Source organism: Limanda limanda, chromosome 1, assembly GCF_963576545.1.
Source record: "Limanda limanda chromosome 1, fLimLim1.1, whole genome shotgun sequence".
Taxonomy (NCBI): Eukaryota; Metazoa; Chordata; class Actinopteri; order Pleuronectiformes; family Pleuronectidae; genus Limanda; species Limanda limanda.
In genome coordinates, this window is record NC_083636.1 from 25,163,866 (window position 1) to 25,183,238 (window position 19,373).

At 39.9% G+C, this 19,373-nt stretch overlaps 1 protein-coding gene across 4 annotated transcripts; it reads left to right on the forward strand.

The window, feature by feature from the left end:
* Window positions 1-1,251: 1,251 nt before the first annotated feature.
* sbno1 (strawberry notch homolog 1 (Drosophila)) lies at window positions 1,252-19,048 on the forward strand. 4 transcript variants are annotated; one of them, XM_061068331.1, is made up of 33 exons: window positions 1,252-1,615; window positions 3,553-3,672; window positions 3,756-3,854; window positions 3,962-4,189; window positions 4,301-4,436; window positions 5,256-5,356; window positions 5,522-5,618; window positions 5,907-6,067; window positions 6,467-6,600; window positions 6,709-6,799; window positions 6,885-7,046; window positions 7,181-7,316; window positions 7,421-7,526; window positions 7,616-7,769; window positions 7,883-8,065; window positions 8,654-8,751; window positions 8,826-8,977; window positions 9,129-9,335; window positions 9,427-9,597; window positions 9,692-9,864; window positions 9,963-10,094; window positions 11,400-11,535; window positions 11,635-11,747; window positions 11,853-11,924; window positions 12,011-12,095; window positions 12,272-12,346; window positions 12,501-12,647; window positions 12,814-12,908; window positions 12,996-13,082; window positions 14,159-14,296; window positions 14,394-14,470; window positions 14,968-15,161; window positions 16,265-19,048. In XM_061068331.1, the coding sequence occupies exons 2-33, from the start codon at window positions 3,553-3,555 to the stop codon at window positions 16,405-16,407; spliced, it is 4,203 nt and encodes a 1,400-aa protein (XP_060924314.1). In that variant the 5' UTR covers window positions 1,252-1,615; the 3' UTR covers window positions 16,408-19,048. The 4 variants fall into 4 exon arrangements, with proteins under 4 accessions (XP_060924314.1, XP_060924291.1, XP_060924307.1 ...); XM_061068308.1 differs by having other exon boundaries at window positions 1,253-1,615; window positions 12,011-12,110; XM_061068324.1 differs by having other exon boundaries at window positions 1,253-1,342; window positions 12,011-12,110.
* Window positions 19,049-19,373: the final 325 nt, after the last annotated feature.

Consider the following 19,373-nt stretch of genomic DNA (forward strand, 5'->3'; position numbering starts at 1 on the left):
AGTATCTCCATCTTGTTGTGATGACACTCATCTCAATTTGAAGTTGACCTGATGTGAGCCCACGGACAAGTACCTCAAAGTAAAAATGTGGACTATGGCCAAAATGGCCACTAAATGCAAAATAGCAGGCTTCCTGTTGCGTTTTTCCAATTCCAGCTTAGACTTTTTTGTTTGACTGGAAATGATACACCTGTGTATCGATTTTTGTGAAGATCGGTCAATGTGAACACGTTCTGGGGGTCTCGGGGGGCACCGTTGAGCCATTTTGCGACGCACATTGAAAATTCATCCAGAACACGTACATTTTTTACCACTTTCTAACTTTCTGCAAATTTTGGTAAGAATTTGAGCATGTTAAAGCCCACAAAAAGCCAATTAATTTGCCTGAATAATAATAATAAGAATCCTTACAATTTCAATAGGGCCTCACCTGTCAGTGCCTGTCAGTGCTCGGGCCCTAAATATGTTGCACATGAACAAACAGTGGGCCTATACCATCTACTAGAGCAAATAACAGTTAATATTCTTCATCATAATGATATTACACCTTCAACTCAACTGTTTGTTGGTGCATGGTTTAACACTATTAATCATTTCATAAGAGCCCTAATACTTGGATAGATAGATAGATAGATGGTCACAAGATAGATAGATAGATATATTCTTTATTGATCTTTACTAAACTCACAAAGACACAGCTCTGTTCATAGTTATCTGTAAATATATTATTACAGCATCATGAGTAAATCATGTTTACTCAAACTTGTGCACATCCAATAGTTATTACTGTGTAAAAGTCCATGGAGCAATAAACAAACAGAGCATCAACATTTGAAGAAAAGCTAATTTCCACTGTTAATCTGTTTGTTGCACTGGTTCTGTTCATTTCTTCTCACTGCCAGAAAAAACAGTGAACACCACGTGTTTCTCCTCGCTTTGCGCCCAGTGTTCATGTTATCGATGAGAGGAGCAGCGGCGGAGGAAGAGGACGCCGAAGAAGAATCCGCCCGCGTCACTTCCGACGCAGAGCTGTCATGGTCACGTGACGTCGCGTTAGCTCGGTGACTCTGCTATGTGTTTTGTCGTTTGCGTTATGGTTTTTAAAAATGACACATCTGTCGCTCGGGCCGCTGCGGTGCGGTGCGGGGGCGCCCCGCGGCCGCGGCGGGGCCCGGGCTCCGCGGAGCCGGGAGCGGAGGCTGCGGGAGAAGACGGCCGCCGTTGAGCCGCGCGTCACGTGACCCGCATGCGGCCGAGCATTTGATAAAAAGATGGCGTGAGCGCGGCGGAGCGGAGAGGACAACAAGCCAGCGACCGACAGACTGTCCCACCCGACCGCCAGGTAACCGCACCCCGCGGCAGGACTCCGTCTGTTTGACTCCGGGTGGACACTTCCGTCGCTTGACACGACAGCTCGCCGCCATGTTGTGACACCTGCGGGGCCGTTTTACACGCTGGTTGTTTTCGATTTGAAGCGCTAACTGCAGCGCTGCTAGCTGCTAACGTTGGCTAGCTACTGCGATGACACTGCGCGAGAGCGGCAGCAACAACAACAACAACAACAGCCGTGGGAGCTGACGGACAGCTACCGTGAGACGGACCCGAGGAGGACACAGTGAGTCCCGCCGTGGTGCTTTTATAACCGGAGCAAAGCGCTGGAGCTGCTCGCTAACATGGATCATGGATTCCGGTTCAGGCGGTGGCTGCAGTGGGTGGACGTAGCTAACCAAAACTTAGCGACTAACCTGTTAACGTAAATACTAGCGCCCAGCGATGCTAGAGAGAAAGTTGGAAACACCGGGCAGCGAAGGCGTTTTGTCACCGTGTGTGAGCGGGCTGAAGCGGCTACAGGGAGCTGCTGACACCCGCGACACGTAAAGCGTCTTGTTTATTCTCTGTGGAGTCGGTTAGCTGCTCAATGCTCCAGAGGAAGAGCCGTCATGTTAGCATGTGCGTGTCTGACTTCACGGTCTCCTCACCGCAGATAAAGTGCCCTTTAGCTTCCAGCGCTGCTAACCCTGCTAACCCGTGTCACCCTGAGCTAAACCAGGCCACTTGTAAGCTGCTGTGACACACAGTCGCCTCTCGGTTAGTTAGCTTCTGCACCCGAGTCGTAACCATTGGGTTGCATGTTTGATACGGTGACACTGCAGAGATAGATCCTGTTTGTTTGTAATTATTAACCGGCTGAGTTAACGCAGAGTCCGGGAGGAGGAGGGCTATGTTGAGTCAGAGGGATCAGGAAGTCGAGGGCATTGCAAACACGTGTCTTGTTTTGGGTCACTTTGGATCGGGACGCGGAGCAGAGCTGGTGTGTAAACCCCTCAATGATACATGGATACATCTCATTCTTCCATCGATAGTCTCAGAGTGACGTTACGTGTCCCGGGTCAGTGTTCACTTTTCTTTGAGTTTCGTTTTGACTACTTTCTGCTGCAAGCGCTGTTTGGTGAACATTTAAAGTAGGTGCTTATTACGATTATTAAATTGACTTGAAATACCTTAACATACGTTTTGGATATGACCCTTAACACTTTGGTCGTTTTATAATTTCTGTAAAAAAAAGTATCGCTGGCTCTTTTTTATTACATTTACAGTTAATTGCCTGTTCGACCCCCACACGTGTGAGCTACATGTGGCTCTTTTAATGTGTATCATGTCTTAGGCTGCAAATAACATTATTTTCATCATTGGTTGATTTACCAGTTATTTAGTCGATTAATCGATTTGTTAACAAAATGTCAGAAAATTGTCAAAAGGTGCAGCTGTTATTTCACGGTCCAAGTTGATGTCAGACCATCAGTTTAAATATAGTTTACAGTGATGTTAAAGAAAAGCATCAAATACTCTCATTAACAAAGCCATGTTCTGCACATTATTAAAGAATTGTTGTGTTGTGACTATTATGTCTATTTAGTTAATAAGCAACATAACAGATAATTTACTATTTGTTGGACTCCATTGAGGTTATTGGAATGTATTATAGTAACATTCTAATGGTTCATCCTGTAGCTCAGGCAGAGATTAGTCTTTTTGTCAGTATTTAAAAGTACCTATAAAAAGTAACTTCATGTGGAGAAAAACGAGCTGTGTAATAAGATATTAATCCCAGAACTCAAAGTCTGGTTTGAAAATATCAGTGGCATGAGATTGTAAACCTCTCTTTTGATGGGTAAATCTAAATGTACAATTAACAGATCAGGTCTGTGAGCTTTTTTAACTCATGTCAGCAGTGGTTCATGTCATAAGCTTAGTTCATGAGTTGACATGACCTTTGCAAACGTCCCATTTTTTTAATTTAAACTTCTCATATTTTTTAGTCCTTTTTTTGCTGTGTGGCAATGATAACAACCAGTTTACAATCTTGAAATGGCTTGTTTTGAAAGATTACATTTTCTCTCAACATCAACAAAAGTTGAAATTGGAACACAAATTTTTTAAAATATCTTATCACAGTTAGGATGGGATGACATTTCTTTTTAATTTATGAACAAATCGTCAGGAAGGTACATGAAAGACTTTTACTTAAAGTTGTATACATTTGTCTTGCAGATGGATCCTGGACAGGATTTACTTCTCGCTGCTCTAAGTGAGAGTGGCATTTGCCCAAATGATTTCGGCCTATTTGATGTTGATTCTCAGGATGTTGCGCAGCCCTCTACAACCCAGCAAGTAAGATTTTCTTTGTAAGTTTTATGGAGGCAATTTTCTTACACTTATAACTTAATGTTTTAATTTCCGGGTCTCCCTTTCAGTCTATCTCCATCAGTGCCCTGGATGGTGGAGTGGGGACAGAGGGTGTGGAATTTGTTCGAGCAGAGCCTCAAGCTCCAGTCCCTATAGTTACTATCAGGGTGAGATTACGGAACATGCTCTTTACTTTATTAATTATTGAAAACATAATGTTGCTATTGTAGTGTATATTAAAATGAAACTTACCTCTGTCTAATATCTCCAACAGCACAAACCTCAGCCATCAACCACCACGTTTGTCTTAAATCAGCTGAATCAGTTGCCATCGCTAGGGGCTACTGTTACCAAGCAATCAGTTTCAAACCCAATCAAGCATACAATAACTGTCACCAAGGTGGTCCATGTTGCTAATTCAGCCCTACGAGGTTCATCCACCATCTCCCACACAACTGTTAATCCTTCAGTGTCCAGAGTAGTGCCTTCTAACAGAGATCAGGTAAGTTTACGGAACCCACGTTTCAATATAGTTTTTAAAAAAAAGAGAAGACAACGGAATATCACAGCAGAGCATGCCTCTTGCTAATCAATTTATCTTTTATCTTCTCAGCAAATTCAGTTGAAAGACCTGCTTAGGACCGGTCATGTGAAGAGCACTGGCCTGAAGGGAAACAGTTTGATGGAGCTGATGAAACTAAAGCCCCCACCTAACATAGCTACACCAGTAGCATCAGCCACCGGTCCAGGTAAGTTACTTAAATGCATAAGTAGCTTGGAGTTTTGATGTATGGTTGTAATCATCCTATTTGGAGAGGCCTTTGAGATACTTAAAGAGCTTATATGAACCTCAGAGTTCACATGAGATCCAAACAACCAAAATAATGAGCTAAAAACTGTTGGTTATTAAACTCAGTGGGTTCAGGCCTCCTGGAATCTCTCTTATTTTACAGTTACGATGTCACCATTATGGTTTAATGTTCAGCCAGAACTAAACAATGTCCCTGTTCACTCCTGAAAAACGGCATGAATAAACTATAAATATTCATAATAGGAAAACATGCAATAAACAAACCTAATAGTGCACATAAATTAACCTGCATGTACACTTAATCGAATGAAGTTATAGGAAATCTCTATTTTGAAAACGTTAAAAACTTATTATAAGAGAGAGCTAATTAAAAAGATGTGATTCAAAAATCTTTTGAATTAAAATGTGTTTTCAGAAGAAATTTTAAAGAGGGTATTGATATTGTAAGTCTGAGTTCATGGTGCAGGTCACTCCAAAATTGAATGTGCTGAATGAGAATACAAATTATATTTCTTTTGTCTTGCAGCTGCTGCTGTTGTCCATGTTTTATTTGGACATTGTTTATTTAAACAAAAGAATTTCAAAGCATTATAGATCTGATGAACTGCGCAAAGTTATGTGAATAAATATGACAAAGCAAAATTATGAGATGCTGGAATTATCAACCTGAGGTTTCCACGTTCCCTCTTAATCGTAATACTCAGCAGTTGGGTTTCATTCCCTGTATCTGTAATGTATCTTGTCTCTGCTGTTTAAGGTGAAATTAACAATGGGATCAAAAAGGAAGTCATGGGTAGAGATGCTGCCAGGATCTGGATTAGTGATGACGTTAAAGTACACAACTTTTCACAATCTCAAGTGAGTTTTTTTTTCCCTCCAATAGTCTTTTAAAAACATGAATTCCAATGCCACCAAATGCATTGTTTTTTAAGGCACTGTAGTTTTTGTGGTTTAAATTTAGGAAATTATTAAAAGCAGACAAAAATTGAGAACCTGTATGTCGTTATGTCAATATGTGTTTAGAAACTCCCAGGGATGAGAGAAGAGGAGGAGCCTGAGGAGGAAGAGGAAGATGAATTGGGTCATGCAGAAACATATGCCGAGTACATGCCAATGAAACGTAAGTATAATTGTTGTTGTATTGGAGCATACATATTTTGGTTTTAAAAAACACTACAGTGTTGTGGTGCAGAACATGTTGCCATGGTAACATTGGTTACATTATATTTAATGGTGAGGTGTAGCCATACTAACTTAATTTGTAGTTTTTAAGAAGTCACTTTGATCAGGCCAGATGGAAAATAGACTTGATCAAATTACAACCACCCACCCTTAGTTGATTACGCTCAGTCAAACCAAACGCATCCCTGTCATTGTGTATGGACTCATCCACTGTTTGTCAATGTAGTAAGAATTGGCTTGCGGCATCCCGATCCTGTGGTGGAGACCAGCTCCTTGTCGAGTGTCAGCCCCCCAGAGGTGTGGTACAGGCTGTCCATCCCAGAAGAAACCATTGATCGTGGCTGCCTGTCGGCTCTGCAGCTTGAAGCCGTCACATATGCAGCTCAGGTGAGCAGTGTTATTTTAGTGTACTAAAACAATGATGAAAAATGCTTTAAAAACGTAATAAAGCAAAATTAAAAAGTATCCTTTGAACATTTTAATTGCGACTAAATGTGTTTCTGTCAGACAAATACTTAGCTATTATGTAAATCACACACTAAATTAAATTATTTCTGTTTTAATGTAAAGTTGTATTTAGTTAACCCATGCACATGCACCTGACTGGTAAAATGCATTCACACTTTCAGAAGTTGATTTACTTGCTTTGCCTTATCCACTATAATCAGTATCTGTAACTACTTGGTTTTAAATCGGGTGCACTACAGGTTAACACTTAATACATGTCTGTGACTTGCTTGAAAGGCGCCGTTTTAATTGTGCATTTCTTTTGTGTCTTATACACAGCAACACGAGACATTCCTCCCCAATGGTGACCGAGCTGCCTATCTGATTGGCGATGGAGCTGGTGTTGGGAAAGGCCGCACCATTGCAGGGATCATCTATGAGAATTACCTTCTTGGCCGGAAAAGATCACTTTGGTAAATACCATCATTGTCTTGCATTACGTTTGACAAACTATTATTTTGCAAATAACTGTCAACTTCTTGCATCAATATTTTTTTACTTATTCACCTCTTTTTTTTCAGGTTTAGTGTCTCTAATGACCTGAAGTACGACGCTGAGCGGGACTTGAAGGATATTGGAGCAAAAAACATTCAGGTTCATTCACTGAACAAGGTAAGATGCTGTACTTAACACGTAAGAAGTGTTTTCTTGCTGATTTATGTCAAAGTGTGACTCAATTGTACTTCTATATTTGCAGTTCAAATATGGCAAAATCTCCTCAAAACACAATGGGAGTGTGAAGAAAGGTGTGATCTTTGCCACCTACTCATCCTTGATAGGAGAGAGCCAATCAGGAGGCAAATACAAGACCCGATTCCAACAGCTTCTCCACTGGTGTGGGGAGGACTTTGATGGAGTTGTATCTTTTCATTGAAGTTTTGATTCCATAGTTATATTTGTTCATATATGCAAATGTGAATCAAATCACATTAGATCATTTTTATAACATCTTTTCAGAAATGCAGTTATTTTTCCTTAACCACTTATGTCTAGATTGTCTATGATGAGTGTCACAAAGCCAAAAATGTGTGTCCAATCGGATCGTCCAAACCTACAAAAACTGGGCTTGCAGTGTTGGAACTGCAGAACAAACTCCCCAAGGCTCGGGTTGTGTATGCAAGTGCTACAGGTTAGTAGATGTAATGAGCTGAAAAATGTTTCTAAAACTTCAAATTCCTGAACTTGGAGGAGGAAGGTGAATCCGAGAATAATGTATTTTTTTTTCCTCACCAGGTGCCTCTGAACCCCGGAACATGGCCTACATGAACCGACTGGGCATCTGGGGGCACAAAACACCCTTCAGAGAATTTGGCAACTTTATCCAAGCTGTTGAGCGCAGGTTAGTTTCTGTGTGACAGCAAAAAGGCCTGACAGTTGTGTGGTGTCTTGCTAACATGTACGGCTTTGTGCATTTTCCCCAAATTTCAGAGGCGTTGGTGCCATGGAGATAGTAGCTATGGACATGAAACTGAGGGGGATGTACATTGCAAGGCAGTTGAGTTTTACAGGTGTAACTTTCAAGATTGAGGAAGTTCCCTTGACTCAAAAATACATCAACATGTACAACAAATCTGTGAGGCTGGTAAGCAAATATAGATGTGCTTATAGAAATATTGTCTCAACACAATACATTCCTTATTGTTTGTGGTTGTACTGAGTTAATTTATTTAATTTATATTTCACTGCTTCTCTTAGTGGGTGAGTGCACGTGAGAAGTTCCAACAGGCTGCTAATCTGATGGAAGCAGAACAACGCATGAGGAAGTCCATGTGGGGCCAGTTCTGGTCTGCTCACCAGCGATTCTTCAAGTATCTCTGCATCGCATCCAAAGTCCGCAGAGTGGTGCAGCTTGCCAGAGAGGAGGTCCAAAATGGAAAGGTTAGACAACACTTGAAAAATGCAAGTTACAGGCACTGTGTTTTACCAAGGAGCACACGTAAAAATGCCATGGACCATAGTGCAAGCACGGGGTTGCAAATAGCGCTGCAAACATGTCCTTCGTGTTGTGCTCCCGGTTCTAGTGCTCAAAACATACCATGAATTCTCATAAGTGTAAATGACGAATAAACTAGCCACCAACAGGTACAGATTAAGCAAATAGGTGAAATAACCTGTTGCCAAACCGATGTTAAATTCAGAGTAATACCTAATTCCACAACACTAGTTCCATCAGTACAACAGTAATGTCACACTCTCCCCTTGTTGTTCTGATTTTCTGTTTAACATAAAGATATGTTCGATCTAGCTATTAACCCCTGCTTTCCCTGAGTCTGTTCACTCTGATATGGGCCAATGAACATTCACTGTGTAAGAAAGAATAGTTAACAATAATGTGCTCATTAGCTAAGATAATTTGAATATTTTTAGTTTAAAGTCCAATCAGAATTCTGGCTGTTGAAAGAAATGTTGTTAATGAGTCCGTGATACCTACATTGAATGAAAATACTGACCAGCTGTTTCCTCTAGTGTGTGGTGATTGGTCTTCAGTCCACTGGTGAAGCAAGAACACTGGAGGCACTGGAGGAAGGAGGAGGAGAACTCAATGACTTTGTGTCGACTGCAAAGTATGTACCACAACTGATTTTTCTCAGTTTCACCAGGAGACACAAAGTATCAACTGAAATGTATTTTGTTGCAGAGGAGTGTTGCAGTCCTTGATTGAGAAGCACTTCCCAGCTCCAGACAGACAGAAGCTATACAGCCTGCTAGGCATTGACCTCCCAGCTAAGAAGCCCCCCACTCCCGCTGTCACTGCAGCAGAACCTGAACAGAAGGGCAAGAAAAGAAAAGGTAATGAACAATAAAAGCTAATCTCAACTAGCTATAGCTGATTCAAACTGAACCTGTGGTCTTGTTTTATAAGACCACCAAAGAGGAAATAAAAGATGCCCTGTCTTGATATTGTAGTTTATATTTCCTAATTCTCTGATCATCTCTCCAGGTTCAGAAGTAAAAAAGCAGCAGCAGAAAAAGAGGCATCGCACGCATGGTGGACTGTCGGGTACGAGTTCGGAGGAGAGCCAGTCTGAGAATTCGGACGGAGAGTCTGGTAAAGACAGCGATGACAGCTTCAAATCTGTCAGCTCAGCAGATGAAGACGATGATTTCAACCCATTTAGAGACGAGTCTGATGATGATGATGAAGACGGTGAGACAAATAGAGATAGTAGATGTTGAATAAATATATTTCTTTGGCGGTTCAGTCCTTATAGGGAACCTTTATGCCTTAATTTGTGTAGATCCATGGCTTATCAGAAAAGAACCAAAGAAGGGTAAAGAAAAGAAGAAGAAAAAGAGAAAGAAGAGTATTGATCCAGACTCCATTCAAAGTGCCTTGTTAGCCTCGGGGCTAGGCTCCACCAGACCTGCTTTCACTGCCTCCGTTAACATCCCCAAAGCACCTGCCACAGGTAAGCGCATCACCACAAAGCAAAGTAGAAATATAACTCTTTATTATAAGGTCTTGTTAGAATTACTGTATACCTTGTTTTGCTTGGTCCTAAGTCAAGGCAGAGAGTCATCAGGATACCTGCCTAACAAGTCAGGACGCAGTGGAAAATGCCCAGATAATGAAGAAAGATCTGCTGGAAAAACTTGAGGAGCTGGCAGAGTTTCTACCTCCCAACACTCTAGATGAGCTCATAGATGAACTTGGTGGACCCGAAAATGTTGCTGAGGTATAAACAAGTCAATGTGGTTAAGGTCTTTAATTTAAAAAAAAAAAATTTAAGTATTTGGTTTAACTAACTTGCCTGTTTCTTCCACCACGCTTCAGATGACCGGTCGTAAAGGTCGAGTGGTCAGTAATGATGATGGCAGCATCAGCTACCAGTCTCGCTCTGAGCTGGATGTCCCAGTGGAAATCCTCAACCTCACAGAGAAGCAGAGATTCATGGATGGAGAGAAGGTAAAAGCACTGTCAATGTGGAAATGGGTTTTATCTAATATGCAACTCATAATTCATCAGAGGTTTTGCGCTTTAATTACTGTTACTGTTTCTCTTTGGATGCTTTCACACACGCAGTTTGTGTAATCTGGTCTGAACCATTCAGATTCCACAATACATCGCCAGTGTTACATTAAGTCATTAGGAAATTCTGACATTTTATGCACCTAACTGAACTTTTTGTGTTTGTTTTCTAGTGAAGACAAGTTGTTATTATTATTGCTTAAGATTTCAGATTAATCTCATATAAATAATTACAAAGGTAAAGAGGCCTCATGTATTATGTTCCAGGCCAATAGTCACTACATATCATTTTCTTTTTAATTAAGAACTGCCAAAGTATTTTGCACACAAGCTTTACACATTATAGCCTAATCCCTCACTTAACACTCACATGGCGACAGGCGCATGGTTCATAACAATACTTACAGATGGCTTGTAATTAGTAGTTTGTTAGTAGTGCTGAAATTGCATAGTAACAGTCACAAAGAAAAAAAGTTTAGTTGGTTTTCACAAACAAGTCTATCTGGAACTGGACTGGAGCTCTCCTTTCAGGCTGTCTTGGCCAAGTTAGTCCACACTATGGACTGTAAACAAAGAATCACATGACCGCTTCCCTAAAGTGAAAGCAGTTGGGCGCTTGTTGCAATGTAGTTCATAAACGTGTCTTCTACATGTTAGTGGGTGAGACCTGGACCAAACCTCAGCATCATACATCAAATACATTTCTTAGAGATGGTTTCTGTCATTTTAGGTATCTTCACACTGGATATATCATATTAAGTGTAAATTTCTCATAGGATTGGGTTTAATTAGTTATTTGATGCTATTAAGAATGATGATTGTTCAAATGCACCATAATAATACGGCTCCATTCACCAATCACTACTTCACAGACTGGCTCCAAATGTGCAAGATGGCAGCGTTCGTATTCCAGATATTTTGGCTTCGTTTTATTGATAGTGGGAGGACGCTAATACACGTCGTCCATCAATATATACAGTATATGGTCCACACCATTTCAAAATTCACATCAACAAACTGCAATAAACAGGCTAATCCACCAAACAAAAAGGATGTGAAAGCACCAATTTGATTCACTTATTACAAAGCACCATCCAGGCTGTGTCTCTGTACCTGTTTCTCTGTTGTACTGAAGGATCTAAAACTTTACAGCACTGACAAAGAGATTTGCAAATAACTAAAATGTGTGCTAATTCTACTAAAATTTCAAAAGTAATTCAAGTTGTCTTTCTTTTCCACCAGAACATAGCCATCATCTCAGAAGCTGCCAGCTCAGGTATTTCCTTGCAGGCTGATCGTCGAGTGAAGAACCAGCGGCGGAGAGTTCACATGACACTAGAGCTTCCATGGAGCGCAGACAGAGCTATACAGCAGTTCGGTCAGTTGATACCCCAAAGATCCTCTGAACTTCTATTGTGTAATAGATTTATGTTTTAAAATGTACCAAGCTTTTTTCCCCTTATTTGTTTGGACACAGGGAGAACTCACAGGTCAAACCAGGTTACAGCTCCAGAATATGTCTTCCTCATATCGGAGCTTGCAGGGGAGCAGAGATTTGCATCCATTGTTGCCAAAAGACTAGAAAGCCTGGTAAGGACCCTCTGAATTTTTGATTGGGACTTGTGCTGACAAATGTATTTCACATTATCATTTATACTGAACACTTATTCTATTTGTGGGGATCCTTTCTAACAGGGTGCTCTGACTCACGGAGACAGAAGAGCGACAGAAACCCGAGATCTCAGCAGGTTCAATTTTGACAACAAAGTAAGTACATCAAGTATTAGTATGAGGGAAGTTCCTGTAGTTGTCTTTGTTTTCCAGTGGCTCACTCATGTTTATCTTTCCTACAGTATGGCAGAAGTGCTCTGGAAATTGTGATGAAGTCCATTGTGAAACTGGATTCTCCATTAGTGTCTCCGCCCTCTAACTTTAAAGGTGATTTTTTCAAAGGTATGACTCATGCTGCTGCCAACAAGGCAGTGAATCAGTTTCATTCTGACATATGTTCATTCATTTGTTTGCCGTATTTTTCTGTTGTGTATAATTTATTGAAAAAAAGTATGTTTTTTGTTCTGTGACTGAATAGTAATGACGGTATTTTTCTCCTGTAGAAATTCAAGTCGGGCTAATAGGGGTCGGACTCATAAATATCGAGGACAGATCCGGCACGCTGTCACTTGACAAAGGTGATCAATATATATATATATTTTTTTCAATTTACATTTTTTTCTTTCTTTAAATGATAAAAAGGGAACAGCATTACAACTATTCTTGATACAAATATATTTAGGTGCTGTACTCAGAAACTAAAATCTGATGCAAATGCTCTCTGACTGACAGACTACAACAACATTGGCAAGTTCCTGAATCGTATTTTGGGCATGGAAGTCCAGCAGCAGAACGCCTTGTTCCAGTACTTTTCTGACACACTTGCAGCAGTCATTCAGGAAGCCAAGAAGAACGGCAGATATGACATGGGCATTCTTGGTAAGATATTGTAGTTATTACCATTTATTCATTTATCTGTTTTCACAAAGACTGGAGTAAAACTGGGACATAAGACATTTTGCAAAGTACATTTAATTTAATTGTTTTCTTCTATGAAATCAGTGGAATGATAATATGTCCTGAACCTCCACTTGTCTTGTATTAGATCTGGGCTCTGGTGATGAGAAGGTGAAAAAGGTTGACTGCAGGAAATTCCTAACACCAGGCTACACCACATCAGGACATGTGGAACTCTTCACAGTACGTTCATCTATGCATATTTATATTTTCTGTGGTGTAACAGGTATTGCTCTTTACCTGACTTAATATCTGTGTCTCCTTTGACAGGTCAGTGTGGAGAGGGGAATGGCATGGGAAGAAGCCACACATGCCTGGGCAGATCAGAGTGGTGCAGATGATGGTTTCTATGTACAGGTATGAAAAAGCTGGAGATTTTTCTCGTTTAGAGCTCTTTAATCTTTGTATTGGCTAAAATTACATTTTCTTTCTAAAATCTGGCTTGGAAATTGTAAATTGAGATAGATTTGAGATATAAATGTGATCTTTTTTGTGGGAAAAGATTTTATCTCTACCTTTTTGATAGTATTTACTACTGCAACTATTATTTTCACAAGTAATCCATTACATATTTGGGCTATAAAATGTAAGAAAATGGTCAACGATGCACCAGGTGAATACTTTTGTTGCGGTTAAACTAACCATCCAACAAACACTTTTACTGGCAGACATTTTGACTTTGATTAGCCGGAAACGCATGCATAAAAGTAACTCTGTTCAACTATGGCTTTGTTCTATCAAAGTAAGTGAGTCATAATAAATAAGTAAGCTTGCATCATACCACACCTCTGGAATGTGCTCAGCGAAACTGGACTTAGTTGTTTTCAAATGCTCTGCAACGCCTACGTTTTTCTTGCTATGAAAAAGTGTCCGTACCCGAAGATGTTAAGTGTCTAATGATGGAATAGATCTTACTTGCATTTAGTAATGTAAATACTTGGTCAACAATTGTTTGTACAGTGATGGAAATGTATTAATTAGAGGGCTAGTTAACTGACATTGCTGAAGCAAGTAAACAAACCAAAGATGTTGCACCAGCAAGAACACAAATAATGTATTTCCTGATACCTAACATTTTGGATGTATGCACATCTTAGACTTGCCAGACAGGTTTAGAAAGGATAAATAAAATTGATGATGCAGAGCGGGCTGATTTTGGCTCTTGTACAAGTTGAACTTGCTTCGTCCTGAGTACAAACCGATCGTTCAACCTTGACTTCCCCAATTTTCATTGGGGAAGTCAAGTGTTATAGAATTGTCTGAAGCCTAAGCTGAAATTAATATTTTTTCAGACGTGACAAATCTTCCCCAGAAACAAAGAAGTCATTATACAAGTGATTCTACACGCTCAATGGCAGCAAAGTAATAACCAGATCCTCATGTGTCAAATCTGTGGAGTGGCCCTTTTTTAAAACCTTGTCTTTTACTTTCAGATGAGGAACAACAAGAAAACGGCCATACTGGTTAAAGAGGTGAACAGTAAGAAGAGGCTGTTCCTGGTTTACAGGCCAAACACCGGAAGACAAGTCAAACTGGAGACGTACACAGACATCAAGAAGAAGTTTAAAAAGGTAACACAACATTCTTTATAATTTGTTCTATGAGAGGAACACTTAACGCTTTATGTGATGAATCATCACTTCTTTTTTTTCTCTCTCTTTCTGTTAGGTGTTGTCAGATGATGCCAAGCAGCACTGGGATGACCAGTACAAGTCTTCTGCACTAATCTGCTCTCATGCATATTGGTATGTGCATTTAATGTAAAAGGATAATACTGGTTGTATTATTATTGTATCTCACAACATCACCAACAATGAATATCTGTAGATCCAAATCATTATACATTTGTTCCCTAGAGGTCCATATTATCTTCCCTTACAAGCTAGTGTTATCACAAAGAACACTAGCTTGTAATTTCCACATATGTTACCTTCCTGAAGCTTGAAATTCTCAATTGATCAATAATTATGTATTAATTATAAATGATCAGAAGAAGATGGTACCCAAAAACTAAAAATATTTTAGTAGGAATCGCATTGAGGGATGACGTAAAACATTGATTGGTTTTGGTCTTTTCATGTTATTTGTCAGCAAAAACAAAACTATATCATATCATCAGCTTTTCACCCTTTAATGCCACTGCCATACTTTGAGCTTCTCTGTTGATCCGTTCACTTAAAGACGTTTGGCCTCTATCTCCGTCTAAGGTTGTAAATCTGTCTGTGTTTTATTGTATCCACAGGCGCGGGAACTGTAAGAAAGCGTCAGTGGGTCTACAGTGTGAAGTTGGTCTTCGGTGTAGGACGTACTTTGTTCTGTGCGGCTCTGTGCTCAGTGTGTGGAACGAGCTGGAGGAAGTACTAACCCCTGTCAGTGGAACCAATGTAAAGGTGCAGATTGTTCGCCTCAGAACAGAAGATGGACAGAGGATAGTTGGTAAGTTGAAGGACATCTGCTTTACAGGAGCTGATTCATATTTAAAGAACAATGCTAGTCTGCTTTCTTACTGAGGAGTTCAATCACTGCCCAATGCTCTTTGTCTCCTGTGAGACACAAGGCCACAATGTGTTACCTCCATATATCACTATTCTAGGAAATATGTTCAGGTACCTGCGGGTCTTATATATAAAAGGTCTTCAAAATACTGTTAATGACATTGTGAAAAGTATTTTAATATCTGTTGAAGGCTGTCAGGAGATGATTTACACCTATAAACTATAAATAGAGAGTTGTGTAACAGTCGATTATGCTGCAGGAGGCTTTTTATATTGAATGTGCAGTTCAACATAAAAAGTTGGTAAAGATGCTCATCTCTTAAATGGCAAGTATGCATTTTAACAAAAACTTGATGAATACACTTTCATTGGTTATTCAGTCCGTTTCCTCCTTTAAACCCAGGTGGCGTTAACAATATTAATGACATTAAGAGAAACTGTTGTTTACTGCAGGGAAGGACTGATTTTCTTTTTGTTAGTTTCCTTATTACACCACAGACTTTGTTTTCCTTCCACTGTCCTATGCTGTAGATTGACCTTTTGTTATTTTAAGTTATAGTGCTTGTGTCCTGCCGTCTTTTCTAATAAGGTCGCATGAATAAGTGAATTTCTCCTCAAACTAAAGTGGCAATTTGTTCCAACTGAAGATCGATACAACAATCATATCATAGAAGTAAGAAGAATTGGCTCAGCTCAGCATAATGGCTGGAATGGCTATTATGGCTCTGTCTAAAAGTAACAGAACCTCTAGCTCCTTGTATAGCTCATAATTAATTTGTTACTTGCTTGCTACCTCTGTGGGAAAACGACAGGTTTTGGTTTTGAGGTGTGTCGTGAGGCAGAGTGTTTCTTGGCCTGGGGCTCCGACTTCTTGGAGTCTTTGTGATATTTGCTGCACACATGAGGCTACTGATATCTTCCCATCAAACTCTCAGCCTGAAAAATATACTGACTATAAATCAAAATGTTGAAAGTCCCTTTGATATTAGCTGCATACTATATTTAGGCTCATAGTTAATTATCTACCCTGTGTTTCATTTCCAGGACTGATCATTCCAGCAAACTGTGTGTCTCCATTAATTAACAAGCTGTCGACATCGGACCAGTGCCAGCAGCTCGCTGTGCAGGAGCTGCAGAAGAGGCAGCAGCTCCATCCTCAAAGTCTGAGTCACGCACCCAACACATAGTTTGGGGTGGACCACTCGTCTTCATGGGCGTCAATCATGTCTCCACCCCTCGAGTCCACAGCCCACTGTGATGGGATCTGACTCAGATAATGTCTATCTCTGCACTGCAGGCTCCAGGACCGCTGTTCCTTGTTCTGCACCCTCACACCCCCTCCCTCACGTTCCCATTGTCTCTGAGGGTCAGAGGTGTCGCACCGAGCCGTGGTGATTCTCAGATGTAAGAAGGGGTTGTACAGAAAAAAGATTTCAGGGTTTTTTGGTTTCTTTTTTTTTTTTTTTTTTTTTATCTCTCCAGAGACTCTTTTTTTCACCCAAATATTTAACAGGTGATTTATTGTCCTCTGACATTCAGAGTGAGAAGATATGTGATATATTGATCCAGACAGAGTTTAAACCTAGAGGGCATGTTGGCCTGTGGCTGTTATTCACTGCTAACACATGCTTTAAGCTGTTTAGTCCAGATGACCTAGTTGGAGCAACAAATTTCTTTCTTGGTCGAGACCAAGGCCAGCATGTCTGACAACTTTGTGTCTTCAGAAAACATGGCATTTAATGCTAAACCACTATGCTATAGTGATGTGTGATGAGAACTGGGTTCGTCGTTCTGCAGACATTATTCAGCTCTAAAGTAGGTAAGGTTTTGGTTCTTTTGAAGTAGGAAGTGGTTTAGACATTTAGTCTAGTCAACTGCTTAAAGACCTGATGTGTTCCATCTTTCTGATGCTCTGTAGCTGTTCTATTTGCCCACGAGACAAAGACCAAAATGTCCAAAACCAGTTTGTTTTGCTGTATATATTTGTGTTGGATTTCTGATACAAATTCCTTAGTTCCTTCTCTTCCATTTTCATAACTTGTTTCCCCTGTGTCTATCAGCCAGGAGTTTGTCAGACGTGCAGTGTGTCAGTACAAACAGCTGCGGCAGTCGGGCACCTTTTACAAAGCACTCGCAAGGAAAGAGTTTTTTTTAGTGTCAGCTGTTCATTTATTTCTATTTATAGTGCAGGACGTTTGAGAATATTTCCCCAAAAATAATGTTTTTGAAACCTCTGAGGGTTGAGTTGAATCAGACAGCAGCACATTGCATTCATTTTTACAACGAAAAGGTCCAGAATGAATCTCCCGTTTACGATATAACCAGTATGCAGACACAAATTAAAATGGAATCACACTAAAATGTGGTTTTAAGCAGATAAAGGATGTTTTTAACATCACTGTCAAACATTTAACATATAACTTCTCCTATGAAGACACCATTCATATTAGTACAACTGTCTTTTTGTTATTTGGTTTAACACAAGTATCCACTACACATGGGTGTCCATAGGAGGAGTTGTGTTGACAACTTAAATATACACTTGAATCTGCCCAGTCATTTTTTAAAAATGTTTATATACTGCTTATAATTGTTAAGCGTGACCTATTTGCTTTTAATGATAAGATTTGTGCTGTCTTAACTGAATCCATAAAAAATGTTTTCCTTGGTTTAATGTTCCAAGTTGTTTTAAAAAAGAAAAACTTTGGTCTTCCCCCTGACTTTGCCTCAGTCAACTTGCTTCTGTTCTGGTCTTGTTGATATGTGGCTGGTCGCGCTGGAATTCCAATGAGAAACAATATTGTGCAATAGCCAAGAAATTCTGCGAAATCCTTGAAAAAGACCCACCACTTTTTGTTTCTCAAACGGGTTTCAGAGCGACCACTGCTCTGTTCAGAGGCGTGTTTTCCTCTTCTACCTTTGCTTTATTTATTATTTTTAATGGAAATCCGCTCAGGTGTTAAACTCATACAAAGACCCTCAAAAAGAAAAGGAAAAACAAAGAAAAATCTTAGGTTTTACTCTGTCTGAAATGCATGACTATAACTCCAAGGATCCCTCTACACCTCAACTCAGTAATGTTACTGTGTGTCTCTGTCTTCAGCTGGATTTACAACTCGTTATCTTTGCACTACAACTTCCATACCCTCCCACCTTATGCCTCTGCTTTTTTGGACCCAGTTGTAATTAAAATCAATGATTGCTTCTGTTTAATAGTGCACATCTTTGCCTCCTCATTCCTATGTGGCATTCTATTCAATCTGCACTGGTAGGGACAGACCAAAGTCTGGATACATCTGGTCTAAGAGATGTATTCTGTCACCGTATGCTCGGACCACAGCAACTCGAACCCATCCTCCACCTGTGGGTTAGCCACTCTTATCAAGTGTATCTTCTCTGATGCATTTAAAGACAAGTGAAAAATCAAGGGAAAGGTACGAAATTTGTTAAGTGATCCAACTTGAATTTCTTGATGCAGCACATCTCAACTGTTGGACAGTATTGGCAGAGACCTCAATGAAAACATAAGCTCTGCTCCCTATACCATGAGAGCCCACCCTATAAATGAATATATATCCAAGCAAACAACTCATGTTTTTATTTAGTTTTTCGGTGTTCTGTACATGGGCTGCTGATGTGGTAATGTTGTTTTTGGATGCCGAATAATGTCAAGGCCCATTGGTTCCTCTGAAGTTGAAACACTTGAATAGTTTTTTTTTCCTCTTTTGAACTTTGCACGAGTTGCACTACTGACAATAGTTGTACAAAAATTCAACATTACCTGTACATGAATGAGTGCGATGCTCAATAAAGCTCTGTATACTTCTACCTCATAGTACTGTCTTATGATGTTCATATACGTTTAGCGTTTAGACTTTAATCTTAATCGTAAGTGTTTTTCATTTGATATTGATCATATTGGTACTATAATTACCGATGCATTAATGTCAGTGTCATTTTACCTTTGTATGTGGTTGAGATTCAGCTTATTTCATCTACTTTAAAACAGCTCGAGGTTTAATCCGTAAAATTGCATAATTATTTGATAATATTGTATCTTTAGTTTATTAAATCGTAATTTACTCGAGTCTGGTTGACAAATGTATGTAGTCACCCAACATCAGGTATGTAAGAATACTCTTCAAAATAAAAG

Excerpts from the sequence above, each read along its gene's own strand:
- sbno1 (XM_061068308.1), top strand. The coding sequence starts at position 3,553 with ATGGATCCTGGACAGGATTTACTTCTCGCTGCTCTAAGTGAGAGTGGC. Across the intron at positions 6,601-6,708 it reads GGCCGGAAAAGATCACTTTG|GTTTAGTGTCTCTAATGACC; the intron begins GTAAATACCATC and ends CTTTTTTTTCAG. Across the intron at positions 12,111-12,271 it reads TAAAGGTGATTTTTTCAAAG|AAATTCAAGTCGGGCTAATA; the intron begins GTATGACTCATG and ends TTTCTCCTGTAG.